This window comes from Talpa occidentalis, unplaced genomic scaffold (genome assembly GCF_014898055.3).
Source record: "Talpa occidentalis isolate TD23 unplaced genomic scaffold, MPIMG_talOcc4v2.1, whole genome shotgun sequence".
NCBI classification, from domain to species: Eukaryota; Metazoa; Chordata; class Mammalia; order Eulipotyphla; family Talpidae; genus Talpa; species Talpa occidentalis.
In genome coordinates, this window is record NW_026555331.1 from 101,921,098 (window position 1) to 101,940,413 (window position 19,316).

At 34.9% G+C, this 19,316-nt stretch overlaps 1 protein-coding gene across 8 annotated transcripts in view; it reads left to right on the forward strand.

The window, feature by feature from the left end:
- PALS2 (protein associated with LIN7 2, MAGUK p55 family member) overlaps window positions 1-19,316 on the forward strand; it is an 80,681-nt gene that overhangs the window by 8,473 nt on the left and 52,892 nt on the right. For 2 of the 8 annotated variants that reach the window (XM_037509310.2, XM_037509319.2), the window contains exon 1: window positions 17,451-17,624. The exons of 2 other annotated variants lie outside the window; for them this stretch is intronic. Coding sequence is in view for 2 of the 6 variants with exons in the window: in XM_037509281.2 (XP_037365178.1) it covers window positions 8,841-8,913 (73 nt within the window). In the remaining 4 variants the exon portion in view is untranslated. Of the gene's footprint in view, window positions 1-8,836; window positions 8,914-16,754; window positions 16,823-17,450; window positions 17,625-19,316 lie in introns of those variants that run through there. 4 more of the 8 variants (XM_054692426.1, XM_037509281.2, XM_037509290.2 and 1 more) reach the window with 4 other exon arrangements.

Consider the following 19,316-nt stretch of genomic DNA (forward strand, 5'->3'; position numbering starts at 1 on the left):
CCTCACAATTTCTTTATCTGGTCACCTGTTGATGGGCATTTAGTTTGATTCCATGACTTGGCTATTATAAATAATGCTGCTATGAACATAGAAATACATAAATCTTTTCATATTAATGTTTTAATATTCTTTGGGTAAATACCTAGAGTTATTTTCTGGATCATATGTAATTCCACGTTAATTTTTTAAAGGAATTTCTATACCATTTTGCAGATAGGCTGTACCATATTGCCCTACTACCAACAGAGGATGTGTTTTCCTTTTTCTCTGCATCCTCACCAATATTTAATATTTCCACACTTTTTAATATAAACCATTCTCACAGGAGGGTGAGGTGACAGATCTCATTATGGTTTTGATTATAAGCGTTTACATTTTTTCGCATGCTTGTAGGCCATCTGAATGTTTTCTTTGGAAAAGCATCTGTTTGAGTTTTTTGTCCATTTTTTATTGGGTTTTGGTTTTGGGGGGTTGTTGAATCATGTTGTCACTTTTTTTTTTCTTTTTAAGATTTATTTATACAAGAACTGGGTTACAGGCCAGATGTACGGGAGGGTGAGAGGATTCACCAGAGACATAGTGGGGAGAAGAACAGGCAGACTGACAGAAATGCACTGCTGAGGGGAGCAGTGGGTGAGACAGGAGAGGTCTGCCACACCATGTGGGTATCTCCCCAGCTGGCTGGGATTGAACCTGTGCTGCAGAGGCTGCGGAGCTGCAGACAGCTTCACAGCGCTGCGCTCAACACCCTGCACCACCAGGGAGGCCCATGTTGTCAGTTCTTGACATATAGGAAATGAACACTTTGTCAGATGTGTAATGTGCAAATATTTTCTCCCAGTCACTAGGTTTCCTTTTTGTTTTTCCGGTGGTTTCTATCAAGGTACTAAATCCTTTTAGTTTGACTAGTCCCACTTGTTTATTTTTGCTTTTGTTTCCCTGGCTATTGAAGTTGTGTCCACAAATACATTGCTGCACTTGTAATCCAGGAGTACATCCCTTATATTTTCTTTACAGAAAGCTGGAATACCTTGTGCGGCATGTAGGCAAAGGAGTCACGGCATACATACTCTCACCATTTGGTTCTTAGAATCTAAAAAGTTATAATGGAAGTAAAGTTAAGGAGTTTGAGATTGTGAATGGACCCTTGACAATCCTTAACAGCTTTTAATTTTCACCCAGTTGAAACATTAAATGAAATATCTCATCATCAACATTTTATACAATTTGATTTGTTTTGAATTTGAAACTATAAAATTAGTTTCCATTTATCTCTACTTTCTTGAATGAAACTTTTCAGAATTTTGAATCTGAGGGGGAAAATGCTCATAAATCCTAACAGGCATTTATTAGACTTTATACAACTTTGTTTTTATTTAAAAGTTAGTAACTCCAACTTCTTGTTCCAACTGTTATTCTAGAGATAGCATAACTTGGATGTTTGAGATTAAAAAATAAGCTTTTAGTAACCTTTATTTAACTCAGCTTGCTATAGCCAAGTAGGTATTTATAGTTCTTTCCACCCATGATAATTTCATGCCAGTACTCATCAGAACATAACATAATGGAACACTTACTTGGCTCTGTCTCCTTCTCATCTCTTTTCCCTTCTTTCTAACAGACTCTGTGACTCTAGATTGGAGGCTAGAATTTGCTTTTTCTTTGCTTCTGTCTCATCTAGGAGTGTTCTGCAAATATCTTTTACTCCTACTTTTCAGTCTCTTTATTTCCTTTCTTTTTTATCTTCCAAACCTGCAGTTGTCTCCCAAAATAGCTCCAAAAGGAACAACTTATAATTTGTGACACTTAAGTAGGAATATTCACCAAGAAGTAAATCTCAGTGTAGGTAGATATCTGTGCTGGAATTTCACATAATAAAAGAGTTACTTTATATACTTACTTTAAGAAAGAAGTTGTGTATTTGTATCAGCCAAGCATTGTCCCATGATCATAGGCTGTGTTTAATATTTATTATTGAACAAATTAGAAAACAACACAAATTAGCATATAAATGGTGTTTCATCATGTGCAGCAGACTGTAAGTTCTAAAAGAGTTTAGGGGAAAAAAATCTCATCTATAGGGAGAGAGTTGTAACTCATTTTTATTGAATTAACTTTGAGATGATTCCTAAGATTTCTTTTAGCTCTAAAGCATTGATTTTAAAGAAGCAAGAAGTAGGTCATAAATTGATTAGGTATTGAATAGCCAAGAAAAAAAGCATACTGTTGGGTGGACAACATGAGTGAAGGCATTTGCATGGGAGTGAGAAGTGTGGTTTCATATATAGGGAGTAAAAAATCAATGAGAACAGAGCAGAGTTTGTATTAAGGAATAGAGCAATTAGGTTGAATAAATGGAAAGCTGGGTTTTAAAAAGAGAAATGTAAACATTTACACATGACAGAAACCATAAAATTTCCTAGTACAGTACTGTTATTAAGATGATATTTTAGCATGATCTGTGTGATAACTTTATTCTGAGCAGATTACAGTGAAGAAGAGAACAGTAGCAGGAGACCTGAAGTGATAATTTAAAGGTGAAACTCTGAGAACTTGAAAGACAGATGTGACAGGGATGGAGAATAAAAATGAATGTCTGGAAATTGAGAAATCACTGTGATCTACCAAATGACATATAGAGGTTATTTTGAAGTTTTCAGTGTATTCCCAGGAAAAGCCCAGTTCCTGGGCTTGGACATCTTTTTTCTAAAATAAGTACTGATTGTTTAAAAGATTCAATTAGATTCTTATTTTTTTTTTTTTACTAAATTGTATATTCCATAGATTTAACCAGATTGTTCTCAGTTACATTTGACTCCTTAAAGGATGAAAAAAATCTTTGGAGGCCTCTCACTTGGGTATTAATTAGTAGGTCAAATTTCATTCATCCTTACATTATGTACTGTTAACTCGAAAAAGAAGGGTATTTACAGAAATGGTGATGGATGAGCATGTGTGACTGTTGTGAGGGGAGGAGCAGAAGAACTATAAAAAAGTAAAAGGGGAGCTCAGAAAATCAAGATAGTTGTAGTAAAGAAAATAACAGGAATATAAAAAAACTATTAAAATAAATATTCTACTACGTGAGAAATACTTAAAATAATGTTAGAAGTTGTGGGGAGATATAAGTAAGTGACTTCATTTTTATTATCAGAAAGTATAAGTCATAGGTCATCCTTTCTGACCTGGGTCAATTGCTTGCTTTTTTTCTAGGTTTGACCAAATACTTATGTTTATGTTAATATGTTTTCTTCTAACAGTTCACAACACATTTGATTATTACTGTTTTATTTGTCGATAGTGTTCTTATCCTAAGGGTATATTTTAGGCACTCTGATTAGACAAATATTTCCACCCATCTTCTCTAGCGTGACTTGTTTCTAAGTCATATATCTTGTGTTTCCTTTCATTAATTTAATTCTTGAGGTTTCTTAAATTGGGTTAACATTGATTTACAACAATGTGTATGTTTTATGAGTATAGGTTCATATCTCCTCAGATGTGTGTTGCCATACCACATCGACCAGCAGAGTGCCAATAACTCTCCATCACAGTTCCCTTCACTCTTTGCCCAATCTAGGATCAGAGGGTTTGTTTTGGTTTAGTTTTGTCTGTTTCCTTTGCTTTATTTCTTTTGATTCCACATTATGAGTGAAAACATCTGGTATTTGTTTCTCCTTCTGACTTACCTTGCTTAGCATATGCCCCTTCATTTCCATCCATGTGGTCACAAATGTCAAAACTTTATCTTTTTATTTTTTTAATTGCTGAATAGCACTCCATTGTGTATATACACCTCATCTTCTTTACCCACATCAGCAAGTACTTAGGTTGTTTCTTTAGGTTGGCAATTGTATATAGTGCTGCAGTGAACATACAGGTACATCTGTCTTTTAAGGTTAGTATTTTTATATTCTTCCAGCAGATAACTAGGTATAGAATTGCTGAATCATGGTAGATCTAATTTTAATTTTTAAAGGAATCTTTGTACTGTTTTCCATAGAGGCTAAACTGATTTCATTCTTACCAACAGTGGAGTAGATTCCTTTTTCTCCACACCCTCACCAAAACTTGTTTCTGGTTTTTGATACGGGGCATTCTCACAAGTATGAGGTGATAATGCAGTGTGGTTTTGATTGGCTTTGCCTTAATAATTAGTGATGATAAGCATATTTTCCCTTGCCTTTTGATCATCTGTATATCTTCTTTGGAGAAGTGTCATTCAGATCTGTCCATTTTTTGATTGGGTTATTTTTGTTTTGTTGTTGAGTTGTATGAGTTCTTTCATATCTTGGATATTAACCCCATGTGGCATGTTTGTTGTGCAAATATTTTCTGCTTTTTAGGAGGAAGTCTTTTCACTTTATTGATAGCTTCTTTTGTTGTGCAGATGCAGAAGCTTTTTAATTTGATATAGTAATATTAATGTAATTTTTCCTTTTGTTTCCCTTGCTATTAGAGTTGAGACCCCAAATGCATCTCTAAGGCCAATGTTGAGGAGTCTGTCATCTATGATTTTTTCTATGTATTTCATGGTTTCCATCCAAGTTCTTAATCCGTTTTGCATTAATTTTTGTGTATATTGTTAGATAGTGGTCTAGTTTCATTCTTTTGCATGTTGCTGTTTACTTTTCCTGACAACATTTTGTTGAAGAGACTTTCCTTTCTCCTATATATGCTTTTGGCCCCTGTGTCATAAATTAAATTTCCATGTGTGTAGATTTATTTCTGGAATCTTAGTTCTAGTTCATAGATCTATATGCCTGTTCCCCCCCCATGCCATACAGTTTTGATTACTATCTCTTTGTAGCATAGTTTGACATTGAGGCACATGATTTCTCCATTCTTATTTATTGTTAGGATTGCTTTGGTTATTTGAGGTCCGTTTTGGTTCCTTTCAAATTTTAGTAATACTTGTTGTATTTCTCCATCTTTGGAATTTTGATAAGGATTGCATTGAATCTTTATATTGTGTTGGTTAGACAGTCATTTTAACAGTGTTAATTCTTCCAATCCATAAACATGGGGTATCTTTCTATTTCTTGTGTTTTCTCTGTAAAAAGCATCTTATATTTTTCATTGTACAAATCTTTCACCTACTTGAACTTTATTCCTGGTACTTAATTATTTTTGATGAGATTATAAAATGGATTGTTTTCTTGATTTCTATCTCTTCTATTTCATTTTGTGTGTAGAAATGCAAGGTGTTTTTTTTTTTAAATATTTATGTAGCCTGATTTATTGTTTTAATAGATTTTCAGTGTAGTCTTCTGTGTGTTTTATATATATTATATTGTCTGCAAATAATGATAGCTTTCTTTCTTTTCCAGTTTGGATTCCTTTAGTTTCTTCTTCTTGCCTAATTGCTCTGACCATGACTTCTGATACTATGTTTAACAAGATGTTCTTGTCTTGTTCCTGATCTTAAAGACTTTCAGTTTTTCACCTTTTGAGTATGAGGTTGGCTATATGTTTGTCATATGCTATGTTCCTTCTATCCCCATTTTGAGGGTTTTTATTATAAATGGATGTTGAATCTTGTGAAATGCTTTTTCTGCATCTATTGGGAAACATTTTTAATCCCTTTGTTGATGTGGTATATTACATTGTTTTGCAAATACTGAACCATCCTGCCTCCCTGGCATAATAAATCCCACTTAGTCGTCATGTATGAGCCTTTTAATATGTTGTTGAATTTGGTCTGCTGGGGTTTTATTGAGATATTTTTTATCTTCATCAGGCATATGGTTTTCACTTTTTTTGTGTGTGATGCCCTTGTCTGGTTCTGGTATTAAGCTAATGTAGACCTCATAAAATGTTTTTGGTAGCATCCTTCTAAAGTTTTTTGGGAAGAGTTTGTAAGAGTAGACTGGTAATCAGGGAAATGCAAATCAAAACTACAGTGAGATACCATCTTACAGCAGTGAAAATGGCACATATTAAAAAAACTAGCAACAGGGGGCCTCCCTGGTGGCGCAGCGGGTTGAGCGCAGTGCTGTGAAGTTGTCTGCAGCCTCCGTGGCGCCAGTTAGATTCCCGGTCTGCCAGGGAGATTCCCACATGGCGCGGCAGACCTCTGCTGTTTTGCCCATTGCTCCCCTCATTCCTTCTACCTGTTCTGCTCCCTGCTCTGTCTCTGGTGGATTCTCTCAACCTCCCATGCCTCTGGCCTGTACCCCAGTGCTTGTATAAATAAATCAATCTTTGGGAAAAAAAACTAGCAACAACAAATATTGGTGAGGTTGTGGAGAAAAAGGAACTCTCTTGCATTGCTGGTGGGAGTGCAAACTGGTCCAACCAGTTTCCTGTATGGAGATTTCTTGACCTACTAAAGATAGAGCTTCCATATGATCCAGCAATTCCACTCCTAGGTATTTACCCAAATGACACAGAAACATTAATTCCAAAGGGCACCTGCACCCCTATGTTTATTGCAGCACTATTTACAATAGCTAAACTATGGAAACAACCCAAATGCCCCAAAATAGATGACTGGATCAAGAAGATGTGGTACATATACACAATGGAATATTACTTAGCAATCAAAAAAGATAAACACACATGCAGTTTGCAGCAACATGGATGGAGCTAGAAGGGATCATGCTCAGTGAAATAAGTCAGAAAGAAAAAGAAAAATACTGAATGGTCTCACTCATAGCAGGAATTTAGAAAACCTAAATAAGGGACTAGGAAAAAGACTAATTAATACAAAGTAAAAATCAAAATCAACAAGCAACTATAAAACAGAGACACACTACGGGGGGGTGGGGGAGAGGCAGAGAAGCAGAAGGTTTAGGGTCAAAATAAGGGGGGGTTGCAATTGTATGGGGAATATAAGCAAAATGAAAATGCATACATTGTGCAAAAATGAAAAATGATGTAAGATTATATAAAACAAAAAAATAAAAAAAGACTATATTCTGCAAGTCAGTATAATAACTATATAAAAAAAGAGTAGATATAAGGTCTTCATTGAAAGTTTGTAGAAGGCACTAATGAAGCCATCTTGTTTTTTTGAGTCCAGGTTTTTTTCCTGAACTCAAGAACTAGCTCAGTAGTGGACTGAATATTGTTATTTGAATATGTTCTAATTTTTTAATTCAAGATTTTTTCTGACCATATGTCAACCCAGCTTGTTTTTCTATATACAAGATGTTTGAGTAAAATGCTCACTTTAAAGGGGGGAAATCTAGGAGTTCTTTTAGAATAACTTTATCTCTGCTTATAGTAACGACTGTCCTCCATATAACAACCACATAGAAAACAGTTTTGTAAGTGAAAAACATTGAAATTCTAGAATGAAACAGGAAAGTAATGATTTCTGTTTTGGCTTATGGGCATTGTTAGTTAAATAATTCACTGAAATGTAAAGATAAAAATTGATTAAAATTGAAAGGGGCATGTTTTCAATGAACAAGTTTATTTTTTCCTTAAACTTGTAGTTTTCCCTTAAAACTACAATTTGACATTTATGCTTTTTAGTAAAATAAATATTAATGGAGTATGCCTGTGGATACTATGTTATATAGAGAGCAAAATTACAGAGGCAAGTCCTCTGTAGTAGTCAGGATGTGGCGAATCCAAGGAGTGTGTGTGTAAAGACTTTGTCATCTTTGAGAGGCAAAGTTCTGCAATAAATGCAGGTTTTCTTTTTAGTAGATACTTCCTGACTATTTCTAGTACCCATCATTTATATCTTCATCTTCCATTTTTATCTGTGAAAGTATTTCATTAATAGATCTTTAAAATAATCTGCCTCATTGACAGATCATTTGTTAACAACATACTTTAGTTTACTAAGTGATGTATTCTTAAACTTCACTACAGAGCTATCCTACCCTACCATTTCATATACATTAAATGAATGTGATGTTTTGAGTCTTGACTCCTTCCGGTTTGTTGTCAGCAATGGAAAGGGTTGGTATTCCAGTTGCTGCGTCAGAATAAAAGGTGTCAGATCCATACTGCATGAGCATGCAACCAATAGCAGTAAGCCTGTTTTGATTTAGGAGATATTTTAGCCAAGAAATCCTTAAGTATTTGAAGAGAAAATTCTCCTAGTGTCTGGGAATTCCAGAGTAATGAAATACACTGTTTTTATCCTTGGTGCTCTGAACAATCCAGTTCATTATGGAAGGAATGATTTATGTTGACTAATAAGTAGGGCAGCTCTCCATTACTTATTTATGAAAAAAATATTTTAATTAAACTTTAAAAAGGTTAATGTTACATGATCAAGAGTTAAAATAATATAAATAAATGATTGTACAATGAATGTTAGAAGTTTCAGTTCCTGGTCTTCATATGGTTAATCACTTAACAACGGTTTCAAATATAGTTCTGTCAGTAAAGTATTTCTTACCAATTTGTACTTGACATTTTTGGCAACATTATATACTGCCATGGATACTTCTTACACTGACCTGGACATTACTTAATGTTTAGTGCCTCTGTTCTCTACCACAGCTTTTGGGGCAGCAAACATGCTCTGTCACATTTGAGATGCTTCTTGGGAAGGGAACTGAACTTATCCTGGGTGAGAGTATTGTAATTTTTTAAATCATGCCTTGTGTCTTAGAGAAACAAGTTACTTCTTAAATTTACACAGTAACTATTGACATTACTATACAAGAAAGAATATTTGAGCATACATATACTTCTCCAGGGAGACCCAGAGAAAATCACTTGGGAAGAACCGGGCTTACCTCTAATGTCTTAGATTACAACATTTATTTATTTGTCTTTATCCACTTTCCTTTATGACAGTGTTACTGTTTTGTGTTTTCAGTTACTCCTTTTTATTCCTCATCAGTGTTCTATAGTTCTTGAATTGTGAGCTCATGCTTGGCTGGGTTTTATTCAAGGAGTTCTGTGCAGTCTTGTTGGAGGGTGTATTCTTCCAGCAAAGATTTGGTAAGGCTTTTCTTTGGTACCTTTGTAATTTTTCTGTTTGGAGTTTTCTGATCTAGGAAGGAATATTTGAACCCTGAATTGTTTAAAGTAGTCCGGTGATTGGTGATAATTTCCCTTCTAATACGGAGCCCAAGCTAAGAAAGGTTAATCCATGGCCAGCGGCACATCTTTGCTAGTTCACTATTTAATAGTCTGGGAGTCCTTTAAGGTCATAGCTTTATATGGAGGGAGTAAGTAGTAAATCTCCATCTTGAACAGACTAAGACATAAACTGCTGTCTCTGAACTAGGTATTGAAATATACAAACACCCCAGAGCAGCCCCCTTCATGTTAGCTCATGGAGATTTTCTGGGGACTTGATTTTTATTTGAGAGGACTTTTTTTTTTTTTGTATTTTAATTAGCATTTCTAGCATTCATTTTGTAATGATGAAATTGTTTTCTGATTAGCTTCATTCATATGCTTTCTAAATTCTAGAATTTTCTAAAATTTCTGGTTTGCTACTCTGTTTCTCTTTTTTATAAAGTAACTTTTATGTCACTTAATTGGCACTTAGGAAGGAGGAAATGTGTATGCTTCATCTTCCATTTTTGACTAGAAACTTATCTAATAGTTTTTAGATCTAAGTCCATGAGAACTGATTGACCTGATGAAAAGTAAATCACTATAGTTCCCTTTTCACTTAAATGTGATTTTTAAGTTTGAACTTAAGAACATGATCGTTGGCTATTAAAGAGGTGAAGAGGCAGTGATGAAAGCCAGGCCCTTCTGTGCTGGGGAGTAATGTGGGGCTCTTACCGTAAAGTTGAAATGTACCAACATGGTCGAATAGAGAGATCTGGGTCATGTTCTTCCGTAAATACAACTATTAAAAAAATTGCTCAATGGAAGACTTAGAGGTTCACTGACATGTTTCAACACCTTCCCATGGAGGTCTTACACTAAGGTTGATGGCTTGCTGAGGTGAAGGAAGGAAGTGAAGAGGATCTCAGCCAACGTGGTGGATATTTGGGCCTGCAGAACAGACTGGGGTATGGCTACCCACTGCCCTAGCAGGTTTGGCAAATTTTACCAGAGGGACTTTTTGGAAAGGGAGTGCACACAGGATTGACCATTGTCCTTGGGAGTTCTGAGACTGGCACTGGCCAAGAAAACTCCTCCCACTTGCCTACCAGTGGAAAGAGAATAAAGAGACTCCAAGCAGAGCAGCTCCATGCTCAGTTGCCCCCTCAGTAAGCAATGGGCAGAACAGGTGGGAGAGATATCTCCCCACGCCCTTGGAAAGATTCAGCTGAGCAAGATACAACTCCTTGCAGCTTGGGTCCCTTGCCCAGTGGTGTTGATGGTGACCATTGCCAGGCAGGATGCCCCCTGCCTGGTGGTGCAGAGCAACTTGAGTCCCATGGCCTCTGCCCTGCAGACCATACCTAGCCCCCATTGCCAGGTGACTCAAGCATGATGGAATATGATCCATTGAAGAATGGAACAGCAAGAAAGTGGGGTGGGAAGTCAGGATAAAAGCAGCATTGAATGGAGCTTCCTTTAGAGGGAGGAGAGCCTGAAACAGCCCTCACTTCTTACCAAGACTGAGAACAAGTATAAGCCCCAGTCTCCCCTCCTGCAACCACCTACCTCCAAGGTAATTAAAGAAGAGAAACAAAAATAATTCCATAGCACCCTGATTGTAAGAAATGCAAATAAGGCAACACGCATACCTAGGAAGCAAGAAACTTCGGAACACAAGATGGGAAAGCAAAAGGAGAAAAACAGAAGTTTGGAGACATATAAAGGATGTCTCTAATAAAGACTTAAAAATAACAATATTAAAAGTGCTAAATGAGTTTCCAGAAGGCCAGTCAGATTCTGATAGGCAGGTCCAGGATCTTAGAAAGGCTATATAAGAACAAAAAAAGTTCATCACTACAGAGATTGATGTTAAAAGGAAACAAAGAGACTGGATGAAATGAAGACAGATATGGAAAGTGTTTTAAATAGAATTAAGCTGGCAGGAGAGAGATTTCAGAAATAGAAGACTAATGTACAGATCACCAGTTGGAAGAACAGAAACCAGATTTAAAGATAATGAAGAAATGCAATGAGAAATATGAGACTCAATTAGAAGAGGAAACATAAGGATAGTGGGAATTCCAGAAGGTGAAGGGAGCAGAGACCCTCTTCAAATAATAGTTGAGAACTTTTTGAACCTAAGGAAAGAAAAAAGCATGGATGTCTAAGAAGCAGAAAGAGCACCCCACCCAAATTTCTAAATTCAAAAAGAGTCTACACTAAAACGCTTTAAGTTATCAAAGAGAAATATTAAAGGTAGTTAGGGGAAAAAATAAGGTAACTTAAGAAGACATCCAAGTCAGGCTTTCATCATATTTTATCCAGTTACCTTCCAGGCAAGAAGGGAATGTAAGTGTTCACTATCCTAAAAGACAAGAATTGCCAGTCAAGAAGACTCTATCCTGTAAAATTAAATATGAAGGTGAAATAAATACTTTCTCAGACAAACTAATGGAGTTTACCACCACCATACCTGCCCTACAGTACATGTTGAACGGAATTCTTTTACAAGAAAAACCAAAATATAAAACCCTGAACAAGTAACAACAGGAATACACAATCAGAAGTATGAACATGATTATTATGAGTCAACAAAAAACAATAAAGGGGAGGAAGAAAAGGTCAGAATCTGTACAGTTAAATGTTAGTGAGTTGATACCAGCTTGTAAAGGCTACTTTTAGGCATAGTAAGTTTGTTATTACCCTTATGGTAACCACTAAGGAAAAACATGGAACAGAGGCACACAGAGGGAGAAACGAAGAAGCTGAGAGAATCACCAGCAAAAGAAATCCAATGAAAAGAAGCAAATGGAAAAGGAAACAACAGAAGGATAGAACAATTAAAAAACAAAAGCTTCACATATCAATCATCACCCTGTGAATGGTCTTAATTCACCAATTAAAAGGCACAGAATGACAAATAAGGTCAAACATTTTGGCCATCTTTACTTTGCTTACAAGAAACTCACTTAAAATCTAAAGAAAGAAAACAAACAAGCAAAAAAAAAAAAAAAAAACTAAGAACCTTAATACAAACACAAAATTAAATGAAAGAATGAAACAAGGTGCTTCAAGCCAATAACTCAGAGAAAATCAAGAACTGCTATTCTCAAATTTCAGCCATAAGGTTATCAGGTACTAAGATCATTACTACATAATGATCAAGGGAACAGCTCATCAAGAAAATGTAACTGTCATTAATATTTATACACCTAACACAGGCCACCTAGTTATTTAAAGCAACTATTAAGAGACCTAAAACAACATATTGACAAAAACACAGTTATTGTTGGAGACCTCACCACACCGCTTTAGCTAAAAAATAATCCTGACAGAAAGTTAACGAGAAAATAAAGGCTTTAAATGAAGCATTGAACCAGAAAGACTAAATAGACATTTACAGAACCTCCCATCAGAAAAGAAGTGAATACATTTTTTCCCAAGTGCACATGGAACATTCTCAAGAACAGATCATATGCTGGGACACAAACCATGTCTCAGAAAATATGTGAATATAAAAATTATATCAAGCATATTCTCAAATTATAGATATAAAGCTAGAAATTAACCCCCCCCAAAGAATCTCAGAATAAGCTAAAATGTGAAGAATAAATAACCATGATTTTGAATAACTCTTGGATCATGATGAAAACAAAGGAGAAATTTAAAATTATTTGGATACAATGAAAATAGATATGCTGCCAGATCCTTTGGGATGCTCTAAAAGAAATACTAAGAGAGAATTACATAACTCTGAAAGCTCACATCAAAAAAAGAAAACAAGAAAAATACCAAATAAAAATATAACTCTACAACTGAATAAATTAGATAAAGAAGAGCACTTGAATCCCAAAACCAGTGGAAGAAAGGAAATAATAAAAATAGAGCAGAAATAAATGGAATAGAAAACAAAAAGATAGTTCAAAAGATCAGTGAAACCAAGAGCTGAATCTTTGAACAAATAAAATTGACAGGCTGTTAGATAGGCTCACTCAGAAGAGAGAAAACCCAAATAAAAAGAATCAAAATTTAAAAAATTTTGAAATGACAGCAGATCCCACAGAAATACAAAGGATCATGAAATACTCACAAGAAACATAAGGCATATCAGCCATAGATGTATTTGGGGACACAATCCCAGTAGCAAAGGAAACAAAAGCAAAGATTAAACAAGTGGGACAGCATCAAACTCAAGCTTTTATGCTTCAGCAGAAACTCATCACAAAAACAAAAAGTTATCCTCATGACTGGGAGAAGATACTTACCCATCCTATGTCTGACAAAGGGTTAATTCCAAAAATATATAAAATACAGTCCAAAAACAAAAAAAAAAACAATAAAATAAAAAATGAGCAAAAGACCTTAATAGACACTTTCCCAAAGAAGACAATCATGACCTACAAGCAAATGAAAAAATGTTTAAAAAAAAAAGTTCAACGTCACTTATTATAAAGGGAGTGCAAATTAAAACCACAATGAGATCTATCTCACCCCATCAGAATGGCCTCCATCAAAAAGAATGGAAGCAAACATTGGTGAGGATATAGAGAAAAAGGAACACTCATCCACTGTTGGTGGTAGGAAGGCAGTTTGGTGCAGCCTTTCTGGAAAATGGATAGAAATTCCTTTTTAAAAAATTGTAAATACTATATGATCAGCAAATATCTCTGCTAGGCATTTACCCAAATGATATAAAAACACTAATAGAAGATGATGCACTCCTTTATTCATAGCAGCATTAGTCATAGAGCCAATCTTAGTGCCCAACAACAGATATTTGTATAAAGAAATTCTCAATGGAATACTGCTTGGCTATTACAAAAGATGATCTTTTGGGGACAAAGTGGGTGGACCTTGAGGTGATTGTGCTAAGTGACATAAGTCAGAAACTCATCACAAAAACAAAAAGAAAGAAAAAACAAAAAGAGAGAAAACCCAAATAAAAAGAATCAAAATTTAAAAAAATTTGAAATGACAGCAGATCCCACAGAAATACAAAGGATCATGAAATATTCACAAGAAACATAAGGCATATCAGCCATAGATGTATTTGGGGACAATAGATAGATGTATTAGATGGTTTCACTTATCTGTGAAATGTTAATAACCACAAGGCATATACTGGCTAAGCAAAATAGTTCTTAAACTGTAAAAAATACAGTTCTTAAACTGTAAAAAATACAGTTCTTAAACTGTAAAAAATATGCTGGTTACCAGAGGTAATGGGAGGGAGGTTACCAGAAGATAGGGAAAGGAGTAGGGGAGAGGGCACTGGCCCCTGAGGTTTGGTGAATGGTATGTGAAACATGGGCACATAGGGAAGAGTAAAAATGCAACCCAACTCCAAAATTATAGATATGTAAATTATGTCCAATTAATATAGCAAAAGATTAAGAACAGGAGAAATTGAAGGCAGAAATGACTGAAGACATTAAAGAATAGGAAAAAGACAGCAACAATCTTAGTTTGAAATAATAGGATGGTAAGCTGGTTGATGGTAGTGAGAATGAAAACAGAAGGGTTTGAGGGAATCCTCAATTCCTATCCATTTTTAGGAATCAAAATATTATATGTGAAATGCATTTAAGAACAGAAAAAAATCTATATAAATGCACAAATGTGTTCCCCAGAAAAAAAGACAATAAAAAATAAAGTCTGAATGCACAGAACAAATGACATTGCAATGATGAAAAACACAACTTTAAAATCACATTAATTGCTGTGTGTTTAGCATAATACCAAAAATTGGAGTTAAAAAATAAATACGATGTCAGTTCTGCTCTTGGCCCACTGATTCTATGGTGGAGATGGACATGTAAAAGAAAATACAGTCAATTTCTGTTATTTGTCATGTTCTATAAATGTTCTTTGGGAGCTGAATTAGTGAATACTGAACCATTGTTTCTAGGGAAGATGCAGGGTTAGGTTCCTATGTGCCTCTCATCATGTTTTCATTAACCAGTGAATATATAACCTTGTTTTATGTGTGTTTAAGGATACCTTAATACATTTGGTGATTCATAAACATTGAACAACCAACAGTACTGTAACTGCTGCCTGAAGGAAGCTCGTCTGACATATTCTCTCTAGGGTACATCATCAGCTTCTCTGTACTTAGGAACACTTGGTAGCACTTAAACACTATTCAAGGGCAATTTTAGACAGTAATTACCAAGAAAAAGAACAAAAATGTGAAAAACATGGCCTATATAGATCATGAAAAGGAAGGATACTCATTTTCAGTGTGAAGTTAGAACAAGAAGGCACTGTGTTAGATCTATGCTGGGGATACACATGGCAGGCACATTTTTTGCCCACATGTGACCAAAGACATACAGTATTGATTTGGGGGTTAAAAATAAATTTTAACAAGTAGATGAATTCACAAATAAGGATCCGAAAATAATGAGGTTTGACTACAGTAAGTGCTGTAATTTTAAATGTGCTAAGATGGGTCAGGAAAGATTTCATTTGAAACAATTAAGATAAAGTTACAGTAGCTGAACCAATGAATTTAGAAAATAGTAAATGACCCTGTATAGCTGGAATTGAAAGGGGCCCACTAAGTAGAAGGGACGTTTAAACAGCTGGAGGAGGCAGGTAGATGCAAGGCCCTTATTAAAAAATTTGGATTTTGTAAGTGATGGGAAATCAGTGAATGATACTACCCGCAGGAGAAACATTGAATTTGAATAGCTTATTCTAGTGGTGGTGTTGGGAATAGATAAAATAAGGAAAATAGAGATGCTAGAAGTTAGGGTGATATGATGAGCTTATGAACTAAGGCAGAGCCAGTGGCAATAGAGAAAAAAGGGAATATATTTGAAAGATAATGCAAGATATTAAGTTGAAAGGTCTTGGTAGCAGGAGGGAATAAAGGAGGGACTAAAGGACATTGGCCAGGAATGCCTGGGTGCCATTAGTTGAGATAGGAAACAAAGGAGACAAGACATATTTAGGAAATAATGTAATAAATTGTTGGCTTGTTGAGATTATGATTCAATGGAACATCTTTAAAGAGATTAGGCCAGAAAATATGAGCTCAAATCTCAAAAGTTAGAATGTTGCATTTATTGATAAATATCTGAATGCCTGCTGCTTATGAAAACACTGTGCCACCTGCTTAGAGGAGATAGAACAATGAGTGGATTTCTAGTGAGGGGAGGCAGACAAGCAGAGATACTTTCAGGTAGTACTATGAAAATAAAAGTAACGGAGAGAGGGTGATTGAGGGTGTGTGCAAAGGAGGGACCTGTTGAGATTGGGTGTTGGATTCACTTTCTGTTGAGATGACATTTATATTGAGAAAAAAATGAGATTAAAGGTATGCATGTGACTATCTGGGAAGATCATTTTGAGCAAAGAACAGAAATAAATAAATACGGGTAGAAACTGGGCATGTTTGAAGATCAGAAGGGAAGGTCACTGTGACTGGAGATGAGATGAGAAGGGGGAGAGAGTTGGAGAAGGAGAAATCTGGCATGTAGGATGTAAGGTCATAAAGGCTCTTGTAGGCCACAGTCAAGAGTTGGGATTTTTTTTTTTTTTAAGTATAGCAGGAAGCCTTTGGACAGTTTTAGCAGAAGAGTAACAAAATCTGTTTCATGTCTTAAAATAATCCCTCTAACACTCTGGATAATATTGTTGAGAACTAGTGTGAAGGTAAGGGTGGTGACTGTGGTAGAAGGACAGAGATGATGGTATGCATGATAACAATGAGGCATAAGAGAGTCCAATTTTGAGTCATTTAGATTGCTTTTTTTTTTTTTTTTCAGTCATCTCCATCGGAGCTGAATTTAAGAACCAGTTTGTCACTGGATCCATTATGAATTCTGGGTATTTTGTAAGGGCAAAATCTGTTAATGAAAATTATTCTAAAAGTCTAGTTTTCAGATGGATTCAAAATTTGAGAATACACATGGCAGTGATTTTATAGTCATGTTTTATGTTTATTTGCTTTTTAGCACGTAAAACACTTTCAGGCCATTCTACAGGCTCATTTTTATTTTCTTTAAAAATAAATGAGCCTTTGTCCTGCTAGGTTAATTAGTGATTAGGTCACTAAAATTTTATTCAGGGCTACTGCATTGTGAGAGCAAATTAGGAACATTATTTATTTGAGATATTTAAAGAAGAATCTCTAAAGATGTATTGATAGCTTTTCTGATGCTAAGCCCTGTACATTAGAATATTTTTTGGACACAGTGTAGTATGGAGCAGTAAGGTGAGGAAAGACTGGGGATTAGCAGACCAGTTAAGAGGTTTTTAAAATTGTGAAGGCAAGAGAAGATGAAAACTCTTAAACCAAATGTTAGAGGGTAGAAATTGTGATGAGGAGGTATATGAGACTTTTATAAAGCAGAATAAACAGATTTAAAGGAGAATTAGACACCTGGAATTTAGGGAAAAGGGAAAAGAATCAGATGCTTTTGAGATTTTAAGCTTTAGAAAAAGTGGGTGGTGATGTCATAATTAACATGAGAGTTAGAATTTACAGTACAGGAGTTGACTTGAGCAGGCTCAGTAGTATAAATGCAGAAGTATCAAATGAAGAAAAAATATTGAAGTTATGGAAGGATGACTGTGAGGTAGCAGCCTCATAGAGGAGGAGGGATGTATTTTCTCCTACAGTTTGAGAAAAAGAGGTAATTAATGGTGCTGATGTATTTAATTTTACAAGTAGAGGGAAATATCAGTACATCTTAAATGAAAACCTCCTTTCCTTTCTGACAAAATAATCTGCTGACTATTTAGAGTAATAAAATATTTGAAAAAGGAAAGTGGAAAGGACCCAAGAAGGGACAAAGTAATAGAATTATGAAGCAGTATTTGGGACTTTGCTGACAGTTTAAACATATTGAAAAATGACAGACCTGATCACCTCATGATTTTGTCTGGGGTTACCTGTGTTAAAATGAGTGCAGGTAAGAGACAGCTGGGTGACTAGAAAAATATTTGAATCACTAAATCTAATGTAAACTACACCATTTGTGTAATTTTATCAAGCCAAAGCATATAAAGAAAATTATGTTAAATCAAAAAAAGGATCATATTAAAAGAACTTATAAAACATTCTGCAATATTTCAAGCAATATTTTTATGTATATTTTAAAATTTTATGAAAGACAAATGATCATATTTTTAGTCCATATTTTACCAATATTCTTAAAACATGGTATCCAGATCAGCCCTTAACTAGAAAGCCTTCTTAGAAATTAATGGCTGGAAAGGATATTCAGTTGTGTCTGTTGTTTATCCTTGGCATGATGAAATTTGCAATGAGAAAAATACCAAATTAATACCAGTTTTCAGATTTCATTGCATCTACTTTTTTTAGCACTTTGAATGTATTGCATGTTATGTTCCTTACCTTTCTTACGAGAGTTTTTCCAATAAATACTGTTCATTTGAGATGTGCTATAATTCGCTGCTCTCACCAGTTAGCATCTCTTTGATTTTATAACCTGAAACTTGTTAATAATTATTAAGATTATTCTATGCTGGTTTTTCATCTGGATGCATAGGATGAAAGATTCTAATTGAACTACTGCATTCTATGCAAGGATTCCCTATGTAAGTTGGATCCTGTGTTCCCCTATTTTCTTACTTGACCTTTCTTGCCTGTAAAATGTGACTACATGGCATTATAACTTTGGGGAAGAGAATTTATTTCCCATTTCTACTTCATCAGAAATACATTTTTGTGCTTATTAAATGCAGTGCTTTCTACTTTCATGTAATTTTTGGCTCAAATCTTTTGAAGTCTGATATAATTAGAAGTGAGCAAAAACTTAAGTATTATATGAAATAAGAATAAAATATTCCAAACTGATAGTTAATTCTAGTAGCTTATAAAATATTTTTACTTTGAGAGATCTGTATCAATTTAGTGTAACATAATACTCTGATATGAATTGTATTTGGTTATAGGTCAGTGATATGAGCTCCAAAAATTGAGCTCCAGAGTAGAATTGATAATTTGTGAGGTAAGGAAAATAAATTTTTTAGGTTGACACTGGATAAACATGGCGGTTGGTAGAAGTAGTTTTATGATCAGTAAATAGGTTTGATTAAACATTCCCTTTTGTGTAAGTTAAATCCTAACACTAAAGAGAATATACATATCTACTATTTTGACCTTTTTAGCTCATACTTTTGGCATTTAGCTCCACATCAGTAAAATACATGCTTATGGTGCTGATTTTTAAGTTTTTGGTTTTAGAAAATGAGGATTTAGCATTTTTCCCACTATAACACCACTACATATATATCTGTCATGTACACTTGTGATCCCTCAATTCTTCCAACATAATTATATTTGATCGGTTAATTCATTT